Source organism: Lates calcarifer, linkage group LG7_1 (genome assembly GCF_001640805.2).
Source record: "Lates calcarifer isolate ASB-BC8 linkage group LG7_1, TLL_Latcal_v3, whole genome shotgun sequence".
Lineage (NCBI taxonomy): Eukaryota > Metazoa > Chordata > Actinopteri > Centropomidae > Lates > Lates calcarifer.
The window spans coordinates 18,819,479-18,835,179 of record NC_066839.1 but is presented as its reverse complement, the minus strand read 5'-3'; the positions used below and the strand labels follow the sequence as shown (position 1 = coordinate 18,835,179).

Genomic DNA, 15,701 nt, shown 5'->3' with positions numbered 1-15,701 from the left:
CATGATCAAGTAAAGTTGTTCTAAAATGTTAAACTGATAAATGTGTCCTATTTTCTACTCCCTAGCTGGCTCTTCTTTTATATTTGTATTATACATAATATTCTTTAGTAAAAAAAAAACCCAATATTAATACATACAGGCAAATATTCAATCACTCATATCAGAGCTGTAGAGGTTTTCTCTTTTTTCAGGTTTTGTGACACTGGTTTGTAGATAGGAAGGTGCATTTCAGATTTACATAATATGTTAATATATTGTCATATAAAACACATTGCTCATTAAAAATCATATCAGACAAACACAACATGCACATGCACACATGAAGCCAGCTTAAACTTTCTTTGCCTGCAGGGGGCAACATCCACCTCTGTCTATATCTGCTGCTGTTACTTTTCTTTCCTGCAGGTGGCGCAGGGCAACATGTAGACCTGTTAGAACAGCTCTCTCTTGTGGAGGATCTGCAGCCAGTTAAATGCTAATGACTGACTGATCTGGTCAACAAATTATATGGCATTTCTGTGCGGTGCTTTGTTGTGTGGCTGTATCGAACGCTTCTTATCATGAGACAAAACGTAGACAATACAAATAGGAACTCACTTTTTAAGGAAATTCCAAACATTCAGGCTTCTTGAGACAGTTGTTATGGAATTAAAAGTCCTAATTATTACAGTACCCTGAGCCAGTCTAAAAACCTTCCTTTTTTAGGCCAAATCCTTTTGTTTCAGATCAAACAGCACAGTTTTGGCTCAGAGGAGGCCAAGACTTGAGAGAACTCCTGAGCAAACAAGTGCTGCAGCACTGCTCTATCGCCAGAGGACTATCTCTGTCTGTGGTTCATCCATTATTCAGCAGGATAACAAAAATACCCTTGAAGGAGACCAGAGGATAGTGCTGGAACATTATGGATTTCTCTGGTTTCTGGAGCGAGTGTAATACATTCTGCCTCATCATCTCATATTGCCTTTGCTTCATTGGTGAGTTTGCTGTTTTATGTATCCATCCACCTGCCTCTCAGTTATTCAGGGTGGGGCCCTGAGAGCACAGAGGTGAAACAACCAGGGGCTTTACCTAAAAGTGCTGACACATGGGCATGGATTCAAGTTGATGCAGCACTTTTGACTGAGAGGTAAACAACACTGTGTGTTAGTCTCTGGTTTAATGACCAGTTGTTGGGAAACCACAAATTCATGAAGAGGACAAAGATGTCTTTATACTGCATACTTCTAGATGAGGAAACAAAACTCTTTTTATCCATTCCAGTCAGATCAGGTCAGCACAGAGCGCTGAGTGAAAGGAGGAGGAGAGAATCATCATTTTTAGGATTTTTTGTGTTTTACATTCACAAAAATAGCAGGTATTATGCAGCCATTAGCACCTGTGCCAGCCCGTCTCTCAGAACAAGGGAGGGAGACAGAGAGAGGAGGAAGATTGGGAGGGGGGGGGGGGGCAAAGTGGTCCTGTGTTGTCAGCACATTTACACAGAAAGTAGTGAGCACAGCACACCCTTTCTCCCCAAAACTCATGTTAGCAAACAGCTAACATCCAAATTATTTGGAATCAAGCTTCTCGCCACTTCACTCTCACTTTGGCCTCGGTCATACCTGACATCAACATGCTTGAAGTACAGGTGTGAATGCACCCAAGATGTACTGAGATCTGATTGCTCAGACCAGATGTGGAGGTGATACGGTCACCTTCTTCTAGTAGTGTGTACATGAAAATTTCCCCATTGTGGGACTAATAAAGGATTATCTTATCTTATGAATGTGTCCTGGGACATTGTGAGGGACTCAACTGACATCCTCTGCATAAGTGAGAGCATGTACTCATTCATTCTCATTCAGCTGGTTCTCAAGACGACGTATGAAAATTTTGAAAAGCCTGTGGTGATGTATTATGCATGCGTCCAACATTCTGGGCCCCTGCTGCATGAAGCTTAGTTTCTTTGTTTCTGTTATTTAGTATTTTCTCTTGAGTTTCTAGGTTTATGTGTTATTTTTGGTAGTTATCATTTCGCCTGCATTTCTGGTCTCTTGGTTTTATTATGCTGTTCCTTTCCCTCGTGTTTCCCGGTCTTGTACTTCCTGTTTTATTTTGTAGTCTCTTGTCCTGTCTGGTCTTTGGTGATTTTACTTTTGGTCTTTGTCTCGTTTTGCCTCCCTTTTTCAGCCCCACCTGTGTCTCGTTTGTAATTATCCCAGTGTGTATATATGGTCCCATCTTTCCCCAGTTTATCAGAGCTTTGTGTGAGTTTGTGCCTGTGTCCAGTTCCTCAGTGGTTTGCTGTTCGTTTGTATTTTGGAAATCCTATGTACCTTTTGGTAGGGTTTTTGTTGCCTCTTTTTTTTCCTATTAAATCAAGCTCTGTTTTGGTCTCCCTCGTGTCCTGGGAGAAATATCTGCCTCTTTAACAGCTACAAATGCTCCACTATGTTCACCAGCCAGTCACTAACTGTCACTAACTGCACCTACTCTTTGGTCCTGGGAAGGCACTGTACAGTGGGTTTCAGACTATTTTTTGGAAACTATGCTAATCCAAGCAATGAGACTACAAACAACCAAAAAAGTGAAGCTGCTTAACGTAAAACTAAATGAGCTGAGAGCCACTGAAATACTGCATAGAGCTGAGGGGATCTCCAGAGGTGGGTGATACATTTCTTCTGGAGTTGGTCATTATGGGAACCACTTTCGCATTGCACAAAGTTGATCCACTGTTGTGATAGAAACATGTGCAGCTTTCACACAAGATAAATAAAAAGCTGTTGAAAACAAATTTTTAAAAACTATAAAGACAAAATATATATATTTTTAAACAATAACAAAGAAAGATATGTCCACATTTCATTATATTAAATGATAATAAATCACTGGATAACAAAGAAACTTCATTTAACACACTGATTGGCAGCTTTTCTTTTCTTTTTCTTTTTTTTTACATTTATACTGCTGTGAGTGGAGAGAGGACTTCATTTTAATAATTTCTGTTTAACATGATATAATGATACATATAAAATAAATGAAATAAACTATATATGTGTCATCAAACAGGTGCTTCTTATTGGCAGTGCTGTGGATGTAGAAATTTGCAGTCTGGCTGTTCTGTCCTGGGAGTGAGTCCTGGTGATTAAAACTTACTGCTGCTGCTGCTCTGTGTGGTGTGTGTGTATGTGTGTATGTGCACAGGTACTGTATCTGTCCGCAGGCAAACCCCCGAGCTCCAGCAGCACCCATCATTTTCCACACTTCCTCTCCCTCACCGCCTTATTTGTCATTCTACCCTTCTCTCGATCTCCTCTAATTCTCTCAGACTCTCCTGTCCCCTCCCTCCTCTCAGCAACGTCTCGAGCACCATCACTTCTTTTTTATCTGCACGTCTTCTCCACTCGTCCCTCCTCAGTCTCTATTCTCAGCTCGCCCTCCTGCCTGCTCTGTGCTCTGAGTGGTGTCTGCAGCCTCTCTCAGCCGCTGACACAGTCTGGGTTTCAGTTTTGTCTGAGTCAGCAAATAAAGCCTGCAGGAAACAGCAATCGTGTGCAACACACACACACAGACACACACAAATATGGACATATTCTCAAATCCAAATGAATAAATGATTTGCCACAGATATACTGCACACACACACACACACTTTAATAAGAGACTGTACGAAACTTATTGTGGTGGTGAAGGAGGAGCTGAGCATTTCACTTTGTGAAGAAAAATGGTTTAAAATAGTTACTATTGTTTTCTTTGAACCTCACTCTTGAATTAAAGAAAGGGCACAACATGTCAAAATCATCAGTGTTTAATCATATATACCAATTTATACCTCAGTCCTTACAAGAAAAATTACAACACCCTCCTCCTTTAGAGCCCCTTCCTCTCCACTAATAACTTTTGTACAAGTCCTATGATAGTCTCTCTCTCTCTCTCTCTTCTCTCACTCACTCACACACACACACACACACACAGGCAGACATGTAGATTTTTCACAATATATATGCATAGGGGTCATGGGAAATATTCACGGTGCTGATATATGTTTGATATATTTCTGATTAAATAACAAAGTTAACAAAGAGTACAAAAATATCATCTGAGATATGGTTTGAATCATCATCTACATAGAATACTGCTCCTATTTGCTCCTGGATCAGTTTAATGACAGGCCACAGTGAAATAATGAAACTAAGATGTAAGATGTTAGCAGCAGCTCTGCAGCACTGGTTTAATGGCTGCAGTTACATGAGCCAAATTCACTCCTAAGTTAAATCAATTGATCGACAATTCACAAGAAAATAATTACGTGTTCATTAGGTGTCTGGGCTGTTTCCACTCTCTGCAGTAAATAAACAAGACAAAGAGTCTGACATGTGCAGTACACTGAATGCAGCACTTTGTATAACTCATGCAGTTATTTAAAGCAACAATAAAAAAATTATGAAAAAATTAGTTATTGTTTTGTAATTGTGTTGTGTTTTACAATTTGACTGAACTGAGCTGCACCTTCACTAAATTGATTTTATAATGATTTACAATCTAATAATCTGTGTATTGTAGGCACATTAGCTGTGAAAGTGATTTTTGAACCACATGGAAAACTATTTGTTTTAAACATAAAGCTCTTTAAAAGTATATTCCACACAACATCTCAGTGGAGGGAAGGAGGAAATAGGCCAAACAGAGAACAAAGCAGAAACACAACGAAAAGAGTCAGAGAGAGAAAAGTGACTTCCAGTTACTGTAACAACAAGATGTAGAGTCAGAGCAGCACATCCTGCCACACTGCAGTCTGTGTAAAGACAGAAAACATACACAGTAAGTGTGACACACTCTCAGACCAAAACAAAATTCAGTATTTACTAAATTAAAAAATGACATTGCAGCAGAAGCAGCAAAACATGTTGGAGAATGTAAGAGCCTGAGGGGAAAACAGCAGAACAACACGACTCAACTGAGCTGCTTCAAACTCTGACAAATCTTTGAGATTTTTATCTGATCGCTCTTCCTCTATAGTCACAGCCATGTCTAATACATTCACTCGTTCAGCTATATCTCAGTTTATATCTACTGTGTATTCTTTTATTCTTAGCCAAATGATTTGTCTGCAATAATTTACTATAGTGTATCATATAGTGTATAGTGCTTATTGTGTATGTGGTGCTTTTTTATGATGTGATATTGTGTATAGTGACTTTGTTTTGCATTGTGAATTATTATTCCAGTTACTGTACATACAAGGTTTTTTAAAGATGAAGTTCAAGTAAATCTATCCTCATAAATCAACCAATGTGTATGTAAAATACTTCAAAAGCTTTTATAGGCTTATCACTAATGATAAGCCTATATCACTAATAGGCCTACAATCACAGCAGCCATACTTTTACTTTTGTTTCTTAAAGTAATGTGCATAATAACAGTTCAGTGCAGGGGTGTTCCCCCCGTTCTACCAATTTTTACAGAGCATGATGGTTTTTTTATTGTTTTAATAATGTCACTTGTTTCTCCCAATTCCATGTTGAAGGAACAGGGAAATTTTCAAAAGCTTTTCTGAAACTGAAATGAGAAAATCTACACAGTGTGAAGGATTAAGATATGATCTGCTGTATGATATTCTAAATACTGATACTTTTACTGTAAACTTTGTCCCACATACCTCAGTGAAGCTGTTCTTAATTAAACTCATACCAATAAAACCAATTAAATAATTGAAATGCAGACAGATCATTGGCTGGACAGATACGGTCCTAAGGGAGAGGAGGAGACAGTGGAGAGGAGCTGGCTGAGGTGAGGGACCTGACATGAATATCTGCACAGCCACAATGGCGGATTGGAGATGTGCATGGGCAAGCAAGAGGGGTGGGGCCGCTCTCTGTTACGCAATGGGAAACCACTGCAATCTCTCCTCATTCTTGTACATTCACACAGGGCAGAGGAAAAAAATACAAAATATAAAATACTGCCCTGGCCGCCCCTCCAGCAGCTTCTCATCACACTGTGCTTAGGAGGTATTTAATATACAAACTACCCCACTGACATTTAGTGTCAGCAGACACTGTGTTTTCAGTGCACACACAGAGATAAACCCAGCTTTCTGTGTGTGTGTGTGTGTGTGTGTGTGTGTGTGTGTGTGTGTATCTATGCTTTGTGAGAGAGCTGTTTTATTGGAGTAGTGGTGACAGCTGGGGGGAAGGGAGACACAAGACACAGAGAGAGGACTCACAATGACTCACAACCAGGAAAAGGAGTAAAAGAGGGGGAAAAGCTGCCAGCTCCCATTAACCTTGACGTCTTCTCCAGCAGATCTGAGACGTCTGCTACTTCACAATAACCTTCTCGCATTCGCGTCCCCGTTTCTCCTGGTTTTTAACAGTGCACCCACAGTGTTTTAATTAAGGCCATGCACTGTCTCTGTATCCTCAAAGGCAAGAAATGACCTCTGCTGTCATGTGCCGGGCTGTGCCCTGTAAATATTTGTCAGGAGTGAAGAGCAGGGCAAACACTGACACCTGGTGGTAGAAAAGGGGGTTGTGTCAAGTGGGAGAACGACTGCAGCCACACTGGGTTACACACACTCGTTTGACACCACAGGAAATTTAGTGTGTATTTAGAACAATGGAAAACCATCAGAAAAGGTATATACATGAAACTGAAAAGTGAGTCAACTGTTTTGAGCACCCTCTAAAACAACTGTAGACCTTATACAACTGTTTTCAGAGGTTAAGTGGTGTTCCTCATGATGAGTGAGCTGAACTGTAAAATTGGTGGATTTCCCTTTTTAAAGTGTTAAAAGTGTCCCAGGACATTAAAAAAAAAAAAAACAAATCAGGGAATGTATTAAGAATGCATGCATGTGTGTAAACAGACAGGGCAGTCAGAGAGAATTCATAAATCCTTTGTGGATAGGAACCACTTGGCCCTGCAGACCGCTGACCACAGAACATTTACTACCAGGATCCCTTAGAAACCTGAGTAATGTAATGATTACATAACTTTTATATACCATTTGTATAAAGCTACAAAACGCTACAAAAGGCTACAAAGCAGTGTCAAGGACTTTAGATATCAATCAGTCTGAAGTCAGACAAATGGTCTGTAAATGGAGACGATTTAGTTCTATAGATCCTCTCCCTGTAAGTGGGTGCACGGCTAACATGACTCCAAAGGCACAACACAGAATCACTGGAGCCAGTCAACATGAGTCTACCATACACAAATCATGGTGTATGGTTCCACAGCAGGACACCAAGCATCACCGCATGCCTGAAGTTTGCAGAGTACTGTGAAAACTGCACAACGCTACCAGGAAAATGTTTTGTGGACTGATGAAACTACATTTGAATTACGTATGGCATAGTCTCATGTAGTCGGACCTGTCTCCACCGTGCTGTGCACTGCATACCAACATAAAAACATTATCCCAGCACTGAAGTACGGTGCAAAGGGAAAATGAATTAGCAGATCAAGGCATCTTACAGGACAGTCTCGGGCTGTCTCGGGCTGAAGTTGGGTCAATGATCCTCAAAGCATCAGCCTTTTAAAGACTCCAAAGGCAAAGAGTCCAGATTGCATTTAGAGTCTGACACCAAATCTGTGTTTGCATCCTGAGGTGCACCAACCTCAACGCCACACATATGCCTATTGTCATCATTCTCAAACTCCTCGTCCATCTAGACTTTTTTCCAGAGCTACCTCCTTCTCGTAACAAAAGGAGTTCCTCAAGCTGGAGGCGTTGGACTTCCTCTCAGCTAGTTCCCTTGCGCTGCAGTGGGGCATGCTGGGCACCTTGTAGGTGTTCTTGAAGCGAGAGTAGTCCTCTTTGTAGTAGTTTTTTTCTTCGAAGAGCACCAGGTAGAAGCAGTGGTCCCACAGAATCTCACTGGCAACACATGAGCGGAGACACCGAGTGGTCATGGCTGTGGTCTCGACCATGCCCTCCAGGATCACTACAATCAAAGAAAATCCACCTTTTCGAGGGGCTTGGTCAGATCCCAGACCTTAATCCAATAGAGATGCTGTGGAAGGTTCTCAAGAGAGAAGTTGCATCAGACATCCCGAGAATAAGAACTAATGAATGATGAAGCTGTTCTCTATGTGAAACCACAAATCTTCACTACCCTAAACAAAAGCTAAACCCAACCACCCCAGGACCCAAGATACTCAAAATGCCCAAGATAATCTCCAGTGTCAGTGCTTTGTGCAAATTAGTAGTATACAGCATGAACACAATTTGAAAGGAAGACAGGGTTGTCAAACTCAGATTAGTGCTTTAATTTGAAATGTTTCACTCTCATTTCACACACACACACACACATACACAACATAAGTGTTGATTATATTGTTGACAGAGGTTGGGTCAAACAACAATCACATAATTAGCACATACTAAAAGAAGTACATATCATTCCACCACAGTTCATTTTTGATTGAAGATTATATTACAATACATAATTACACAAATATACAGTAAAATATTTACTATAAACAAGTTTATATTCTGGCTATCATTTCTTCTAGTGTTTGTTCTAGATTGTGTTGAATCTCAAGGAAACAGAGTTTAGCAAAGGCATAGCTGACCTCAGTGGGTGGTCAGCTAAAGTGTACATGTTTCATTTCAAGTGTCATTGAGCTGTACAGTGCACCTCTCCCTGCACCAGTGGTTCTGTTAACTGCTGCCACAACACTCTGGACCCTCTGAGGAATCACAACCCTGAGAGTGATTTTACTAGACTGACAAACAGACAGCGCTTGTAGACATAGATACAATAATAGAAACAATAGATGCAGGGTTCTGGGATTTTACAGTGGCAATCATGGTAAAAAAAAAGTTGTCACGCTGACTGGATGAAAGGTCGATATCAGAACAAATACAATATACTGTAACTGGAAAGTGGCGTGATCTTTACAGTGGTTATTGGTAGTGGCTACTGGTAGTTTCTGACTGAGAACTTGATGCCGTAGTTATGGAGGACGGTCAATGAGACTGGTTTTATAGAAGGCAGCTCCTGGAGTGTACACGCCTCCCCTGCCAATAACAAGTGGAGAGAGAGAGAGAGAGAAGTAAGATAATACTTGGATAAAGGAGGTAGGCAGATATAGGTAAGATGGAAAAACCACCAAATCATTTCATTAATGACAGAGGGGGACAAAGTAAAGGAAGCTTAAAATAAATACAGACTCAACTGACCTCCTGGGAAGAGAGTGCAATTCATTCAGCAAGGTTACAGCTGCTTGTACCATAGCAGACACTGTGGCTACATAACCGGGCTCTGTCGACAAGAAGAAACAAACATGGAACATAAAAAGTTGTAAAAATGCCTCTAAATGTTCTGAAATATTCTTTACAAGACCAGATGCATTGACTGCTCAAGATAAGATTTCCAGTAAGTGCTTAAAGAATACAACTGGTGATATTTCATATTTTCCTTCCTACTACCAGGTACAGTGTGGATCCACAGGCTGATCTACATGTAGCTGATTCACACTGTGACATGTTCCTTTGTTACCATGAACACACACATTGTAGTTTATCATGACTCAATCCCACATACATTGTCCAGCTGCCATAGAATTCTCATATTAAGCTGTGGCTGGAAATTGTCTGTCTGAGTGATGTTTTAGAAAATGACATAGGAATTGTATGACAGCTATAGCTCTATAGTGAACAGGTAGGGAAGCCTTTAATTGGACTACAAATTAGCTGAGCTGTAGTGGTCTTACCTGCTCCAATGACCTGAGTGCAGATCTTAGCGTTGGGTCGGCCCTGTGAGGGGTCTGTGCCGTCTGAGTAACCCTCCCCGAAAAATGTCAGGCTGAAGCATGTGTTTTCTATCTGAGAGAGGAGGGGAGGAGAATGATGAAAGAGGGACTCAACAAGTGAGCAGCTGACTGAGTGGACCAAATTATGAGAATCAAACAGATTTCATCAGCACAGCATACTGTACAACAAAAGACAGAGATGTTTGAGGTAAATTTTAGGTAAAAAAAAAAACTCTCTTACCTGCTTCATGGTTGGACCAGCCTTGCTGAACAAGCCAAAGGAGAACAATGATGGAAACTTTGGGAAAGACAAGAACCAGAAATCAGACTCTACAAATGATTGTCAATACACTGACTCAGTTTACACTCCTTAACTCATTAGCACTTTTTCTTGGATTAAAATGAAAGCATTAAAACTGTATAACCCACGTTGTTTTGAAACATGTCTGTACTTGCAAGCATCACAGTGTCACAGTTGTTGCCACACTCTGCTGCTGTATTTAACATGAGTAGCTTTGAGTAGATCTTTGATCTAAACACCCACACCTGACATTCATCCACATTAAAATGCTTGGAATAACAACCTCACATCCACGGAGGTTTGCAGGTCTGCTTGGGACAGTAAATACCACAGTATATGGTTATAACATGCAGAATGATGTCGTTACCGTGGTGAGGAGTTTCCTGCCCAGGCCAAATTTGACCATAAACCAGAAGAGTACACCACCACAGAAGAGCTTGACTATGGAGAAGAGGCCACCGACCCCAACGTAGGCACTGTACTGAACCTGTGGACAGAGTGAGGCAAGGAGAGAAGGAGAATGTGCATGATATAAAAAGGGAAAATTAAATGTGACAGAGAGGGGAAAAGATAAGAGGATGCAGATAACCATTGTAGGTGAGGGGAAAATGAGAGATCAAGGGGAAGTGGTGAGCTGAGAGAGAATGGGGAAGAGGGTAATGGCACGGAAGAAGGGATAAGAGATAAAAGTGAAGTGATAAAAGGAAAGAGTGGCATGTGGTGGAAGTAAGGGAGAGGAGGGGGTGAGGAAGGTGTGTATGCAGAGGTAGAAGATAGAAGAGAAGTGTGAGGGTGAGAGGAAATGCAGAATCAGACTGAAGGAGCAGGAGTGAGGAGGACAAAAAAGAGGAACAGTTGGAGGAAGACAAAAAGTAAAGTGAAGCAGGAGGGAGAGAGGGAGGGTGAGATGAGATGTCAAGGGGAGTAATGAGCAGTGGGGAAAAAAGTGATGAATCACTACAGATGACTCATCATATTTCCACTCTGCTGGTAGATGGTGGTCCAAACAACATAATGAGATAGTTTCATTAAGGCCTGTGTCTCTGGCTCTGATCAAAACAGTGACAGCTGCTGGAATAGCTGACCTAGTTACAGGTACAGCAGGGGAAAAGGTCTTGCTTTTCACAGCTGGGATGCAAAGTCTTCCACATATCTAAGAGGGGACAGTGTGTTAGTAATACTAAACCTTTTTGTGTCACTTAATGCAGCATACCAAACTGTGTTCCTCAGGGACATGGATAGTACTGAGATATTAGCAGTTCTTAATTTTTCCTCTCCTGAGGCAGAGCAAAATGTTTGAATGCGTGCCCGGTTATTTACTGCTTCGAGCAGGGCACGCCAAATTATTGATTACATGGAAATGTTGTAAAGTCTACTTTGATCATACCTCAGGGCTGAAAAGCACAACGACCCGTTAGATGTAGAAAATTCACTTTAGCTTTGAGGATGGACTAATTAACCTCACTGAAATGACACAGATACATTCTGTGGAACTGCCAGGTCTCCTTTGCAAAAGGTGTTTCCAACATCAATGTGACCTATAGTCTTTTTTGCAAGGTATGGTACACTTTCAACACATTACTGATATGTGTGTTTTACTTGTATAACAGAACTCTCTACTCTCTTCTGGTACCAGGTATTGGCTGAACCACTTCCAACTTTTTCTATTTGAACCACTCTGGACATTGTGGTCCTTGGTAGATCTATAGTCAAATTAGAGAGTTTCTGACCATTAATGGTGCTTTGGAGTAATGCTGTAATGCTCTACTACCACATGCAAAAGAGTCCATGTGATATGATACAGATTCCTGCCTGTTACAAAGGGAGGTGCATTCAAGCTCTATGACACCCCTCTGTTTCAAGCTGTTCCACTGATAGTTAGTGGCAGTGAGGTGTGAAAAATGTCAAGAGTGGACCAGAAAAAGAAGAAAAGCACTTCATAATATTCAAAAAAATCAATTCTGCAAAATGTTAAATGTAGTAAGAAATGCATTCAACATTTGGTAGGCCTCAAGTGAAACTGTTTATAAGAAAATTCTACAAGGTAGCTGCTAACTACAACCACTGTAATAGATAAATGGAAACGTGGTTTCAGGTTTGTGTTATAATCTTACTGGTGACTGGTGCTCCTCCTCATAAAGGAAACGCTGGGTTCTCTTGACCACTGAGGGGTCAGAACCCATAAACGGGATGGCATACTGCTCAATCTCCTTGCTGAAAAACACAAAACCCCTGGACATACACACACACACACATAAAAAATTACACAGAGAAAGCAAAGTAGTCAACGCTTTCCAATCTATCCCTGCCTGCAGCATCAGCACAGTAGTACTCGAGCTCATTTCATCCATTGATAGTCCTTTAAATCTCTCTATCCCTGCCAGGCCCCACGTTCCAATAAAATCTCATTACACTGAATGTAAGTCAGCGTGCCAGACAGTAATAGTCTGCAAATCGCAGTTATCTTGCAGAAACTTTGTACCTCCCTGGGTGCTGGCTTTTTATACAGTAACTTAAAGCTGACCTTGAGTCTCACATGCAGCATAGGTTTTGAGATCCTGAGACTAAACTAACAAGTCAAAATGGAGCCTATGATTCCAAAACATTAAGAAATTTTAAAGTGAAATTTATACTACCTTATGTACAATTACATTTCATTAACTTACATTTATTTGATGATGACGACTGTATTTGCTCAAACAGTACTATATTGTAAATGAAGGTATCATTGTTGAATAATATGCCATCATTCACTTTGGAATCAAACTATTGAAATGTAGGTCAAGCAGTCAATAACAGTTTCAGAGGGAAAAACCCTCTCTGCTGTGCACTGAGGAAACACAACTTATTCCTTTCTTAATGTATTGCTGCCAAGCCACGCATTCCAATAAAAATGTTATTACTCAAACTAAAGTGTTTTAGTCAGACAGTAATTGCTCAGTTACAGTCTTACCTCTTTTGGACTTTGGCTCCCACCACAGGCAGCGGCTTGTAGCCAAACTTCTTCCTCAGCTGGCGGAGTGAGCCGCTATCTGCGAAGCCATACACAGCAGACTGCCAAGTGGCATCGTGACCAGAAAACCCCTGTGAGGATTGACAGCACTTTTGTCACTCTGCACTCTGTCCCGGTGCAGGAAACCAATGCCACCCAACAGTCCCCTCATTTTCCTCTCAATAAACAAATGATAACAAAGTCAAAGCAGCCATGCACCAATTCTGAAACTGCAGAGTAGCTGGACAAAAGCAGCTAGTATATAGCATCAGTATATTTAAATTCAAATGAAATCAAAATATATATGATATCACTATCAACCAAAAGGAGAATAGCACCTCTCCAGAGCTTCTGTTGGGTGACCTTCCTGTGCCCCATACTTGTGTTTGATGTGAGTCATTTTTAGGGATCTTACCCTACGGCTCTACTTAGAAAAGTGAAGTTTAACCCAAAATGTAACCAGCTTTGTGCCTGTGTTGATAACTTTAGCCATTTTCAAATGTATACCATCCATGTTAAGTCACATCCTTAATTGTGAAAGTGTGTATCAGACTACATTCCCCATCTTGCAGTGCAGCTGTGGTTGTTCAGCCTACCTCAGGCCCACTGGTAATTTTCAGGAAGCTCTCCACAGCTGTCAGTGTTCCTGAAATCAGACCAAGACACACAGCTGGAGACCCAAGTTCCACTACATATATCAGTATTGAAAGTACAATCAAATTCACAAGTTCAGCTAAACTCGCCACTGTGACTGGCTCCAACCTGTCTTCCTACCTTTGAACTGCCTCTGTGTGTAAAGAATACCCAGGTCTGCTGGTATGGAGTCGAAGCCACAGCTGCCAATCACATACACTCCTCTGTCCAGGGCTTTGGTGTGATACTGCAGCTGCATACATTCTAAGAACTGATAAAGATGGACACCCATGTGTATAAAAAATGAATGCACAAAAGCACAATGCATTTGACTGAATGCACAGACACAGATACAAATTACATTTGGTCTTTAATCTACTTTAGTCATGAGCAAGCTATAAAAAACACATATAAAGATTCATACACACATACAAAGTACTATGTAGCTGTACATTGGATGTGAAGAATGTAGCTAAATAAAACAGAACTGGACATTTAACTCCAAACTACCTGAGGCTCCCCACAGATGTCTATATAGTGAGCTCCATTTTCTATGCAGGCTTTGACCACTGGTTCACCATAAAATCTGTACTGAAAGGACAAAGAGAGCGTAGAGCATTGGTCAAACGCCAACCGCATAGTTTCAGTGTTTTGGGAACAATTGATATCAAATATCACCTCAAAGTTTCCTTTTTTTCCTGCCCCCTGACAAATTACTTACTGGTCCCACACAGTTGAGAATGACAACACCTTGTTGGCACATGATGGCCAGTGACTCCTCAATAGACACATCAGCAACAATGACCTCAATGTCTGTCCTCAACTCAGGCATAGCTGACAAAACAGAAGAGAAAGTCTTTCACTGAATGTACAGAGGATAACACTGCCCTAATCCGATTTGTTTAATATGTGTTTTTGAGCCAACTTTATTCCCAGGTTATTGAGAACAAAACTGAAGATATCAGATATTAATAAAATATGAGCAGAAAATTTTCTCAATGTTTACAACTGCATACTGTCCATGTCTTAAGCTAGCTAGCAGTTTTGGAGCAAAACAAGAAGTTATACTTCGGGGTCAAGTTCAAATTTGTACACCTCTAGCTATATAACCACCCACAGGGCCGTAACAGCAACAACTCAGACTGCTGCCTCTGTCAGTCAAGTGAGTAAAGTACCCTGCGGCAGCCTATCATTTCATCATTCAGAGCCTGAACACAAACACTCCTCGTCTCAGTTAGCTACAGTCCACCCTGTCAAGCACCTACACAGCCTCCCTGCGGCTTGTTTCAACACTTCTTCCAGACGCTGTCTGCTTCTCCCGGCCACGGCCCATTTCAGAGGGCTGAGCCCGGGTCCCTCTGCAGCACATCGGGCGACTTCCTCCACAACAAACTGCCCTGTAAACCCCGTGGCACCGAAAATAATAATATGATAAGGTCTGCGAGTGGGTACGTCCGCCATTGTTTGCGTTTTAGTTCAAGGTCCCGCCTGGTAACGTTAGTTCCGGTTCTGTTCGCTGATTGGCTGAACGTAACCGTCCTGACATGATAAATTAACACCTGTGGAAGCCGCAGTGCTGCTGTATTAATCCGCTAATTAATTTGTTAGCATCTACTAAGCCCTGCTGTTCAAGAGCTGCAGTGGTATGTGGAGATTTATTTAATAGAAATATATTTAAACGAACGGATTTTTATTCCTACTGCTTTACTGTTCCATTATTTATTGGAACTGGCGACCAAATGCCTTACTCCAGAATCTGCTCAAGGGAACGCAGCCACGAATTAGCCAAAAATGTTTCTCGAATGAAGTACTGTGAATGTGAAATATGATGGGCAAGACACACGCGTGGGTAAGACTTTAACTAAACTGTCCTCAGAACACACTGTGTAGCTCTACCGTCACTATATTCACCGTACAGTATGACTGCAGAAGTATGTGGATGAATTTTTTTTTAGAGAAAATGGTTGTTCATTCTGAGGTGTAGAGTGATATCTTGTGGCGAAAAGTCGGTATTACACGTTGGGAAATTGTGGC

General features: G+C 41.1%; 1 protein-coding gene across 1 annotated transcript; it reads right to left on the bottom strand.

The window, feature by feature from the left end:
* Nucleotides 1-8,229: 8,229 nt before the first annotated feature.
* LOC108895841 (saccharopine dehydrogenase-like oxidoreductase) lies at nucleotides 8,230-15,200 on the bottom strand. The gene is given in 13 exon segments (XM_018694789.2): nucleotides 8,230-8,951; nucleotides 8,953-9,007; nucleotides 9,170-9,251; nucleotides 9,703-9,814; nucleotides 9,983-10,039; nucleotides 10,410-10,529; nucleotides 12,157-12,274; nucleotides 12,996-13,126; nucleotides 13,631-13,680; nucleotides 13,809-13,938; nucleotides 14,178-14,258; nucleotides 14,389-14,501; nucleotides 14,933-15,200. Coding segments are annotated over 13 exon segments (1,290 nt in total). The 5' UTR covers nucleotides 15,129-15,200; the 3' UTR covers nucleotides 8,230-8,906.
* Between the last annotated feature and the right edge of the window lie 501 nt (nucleotides 15,201-15,701).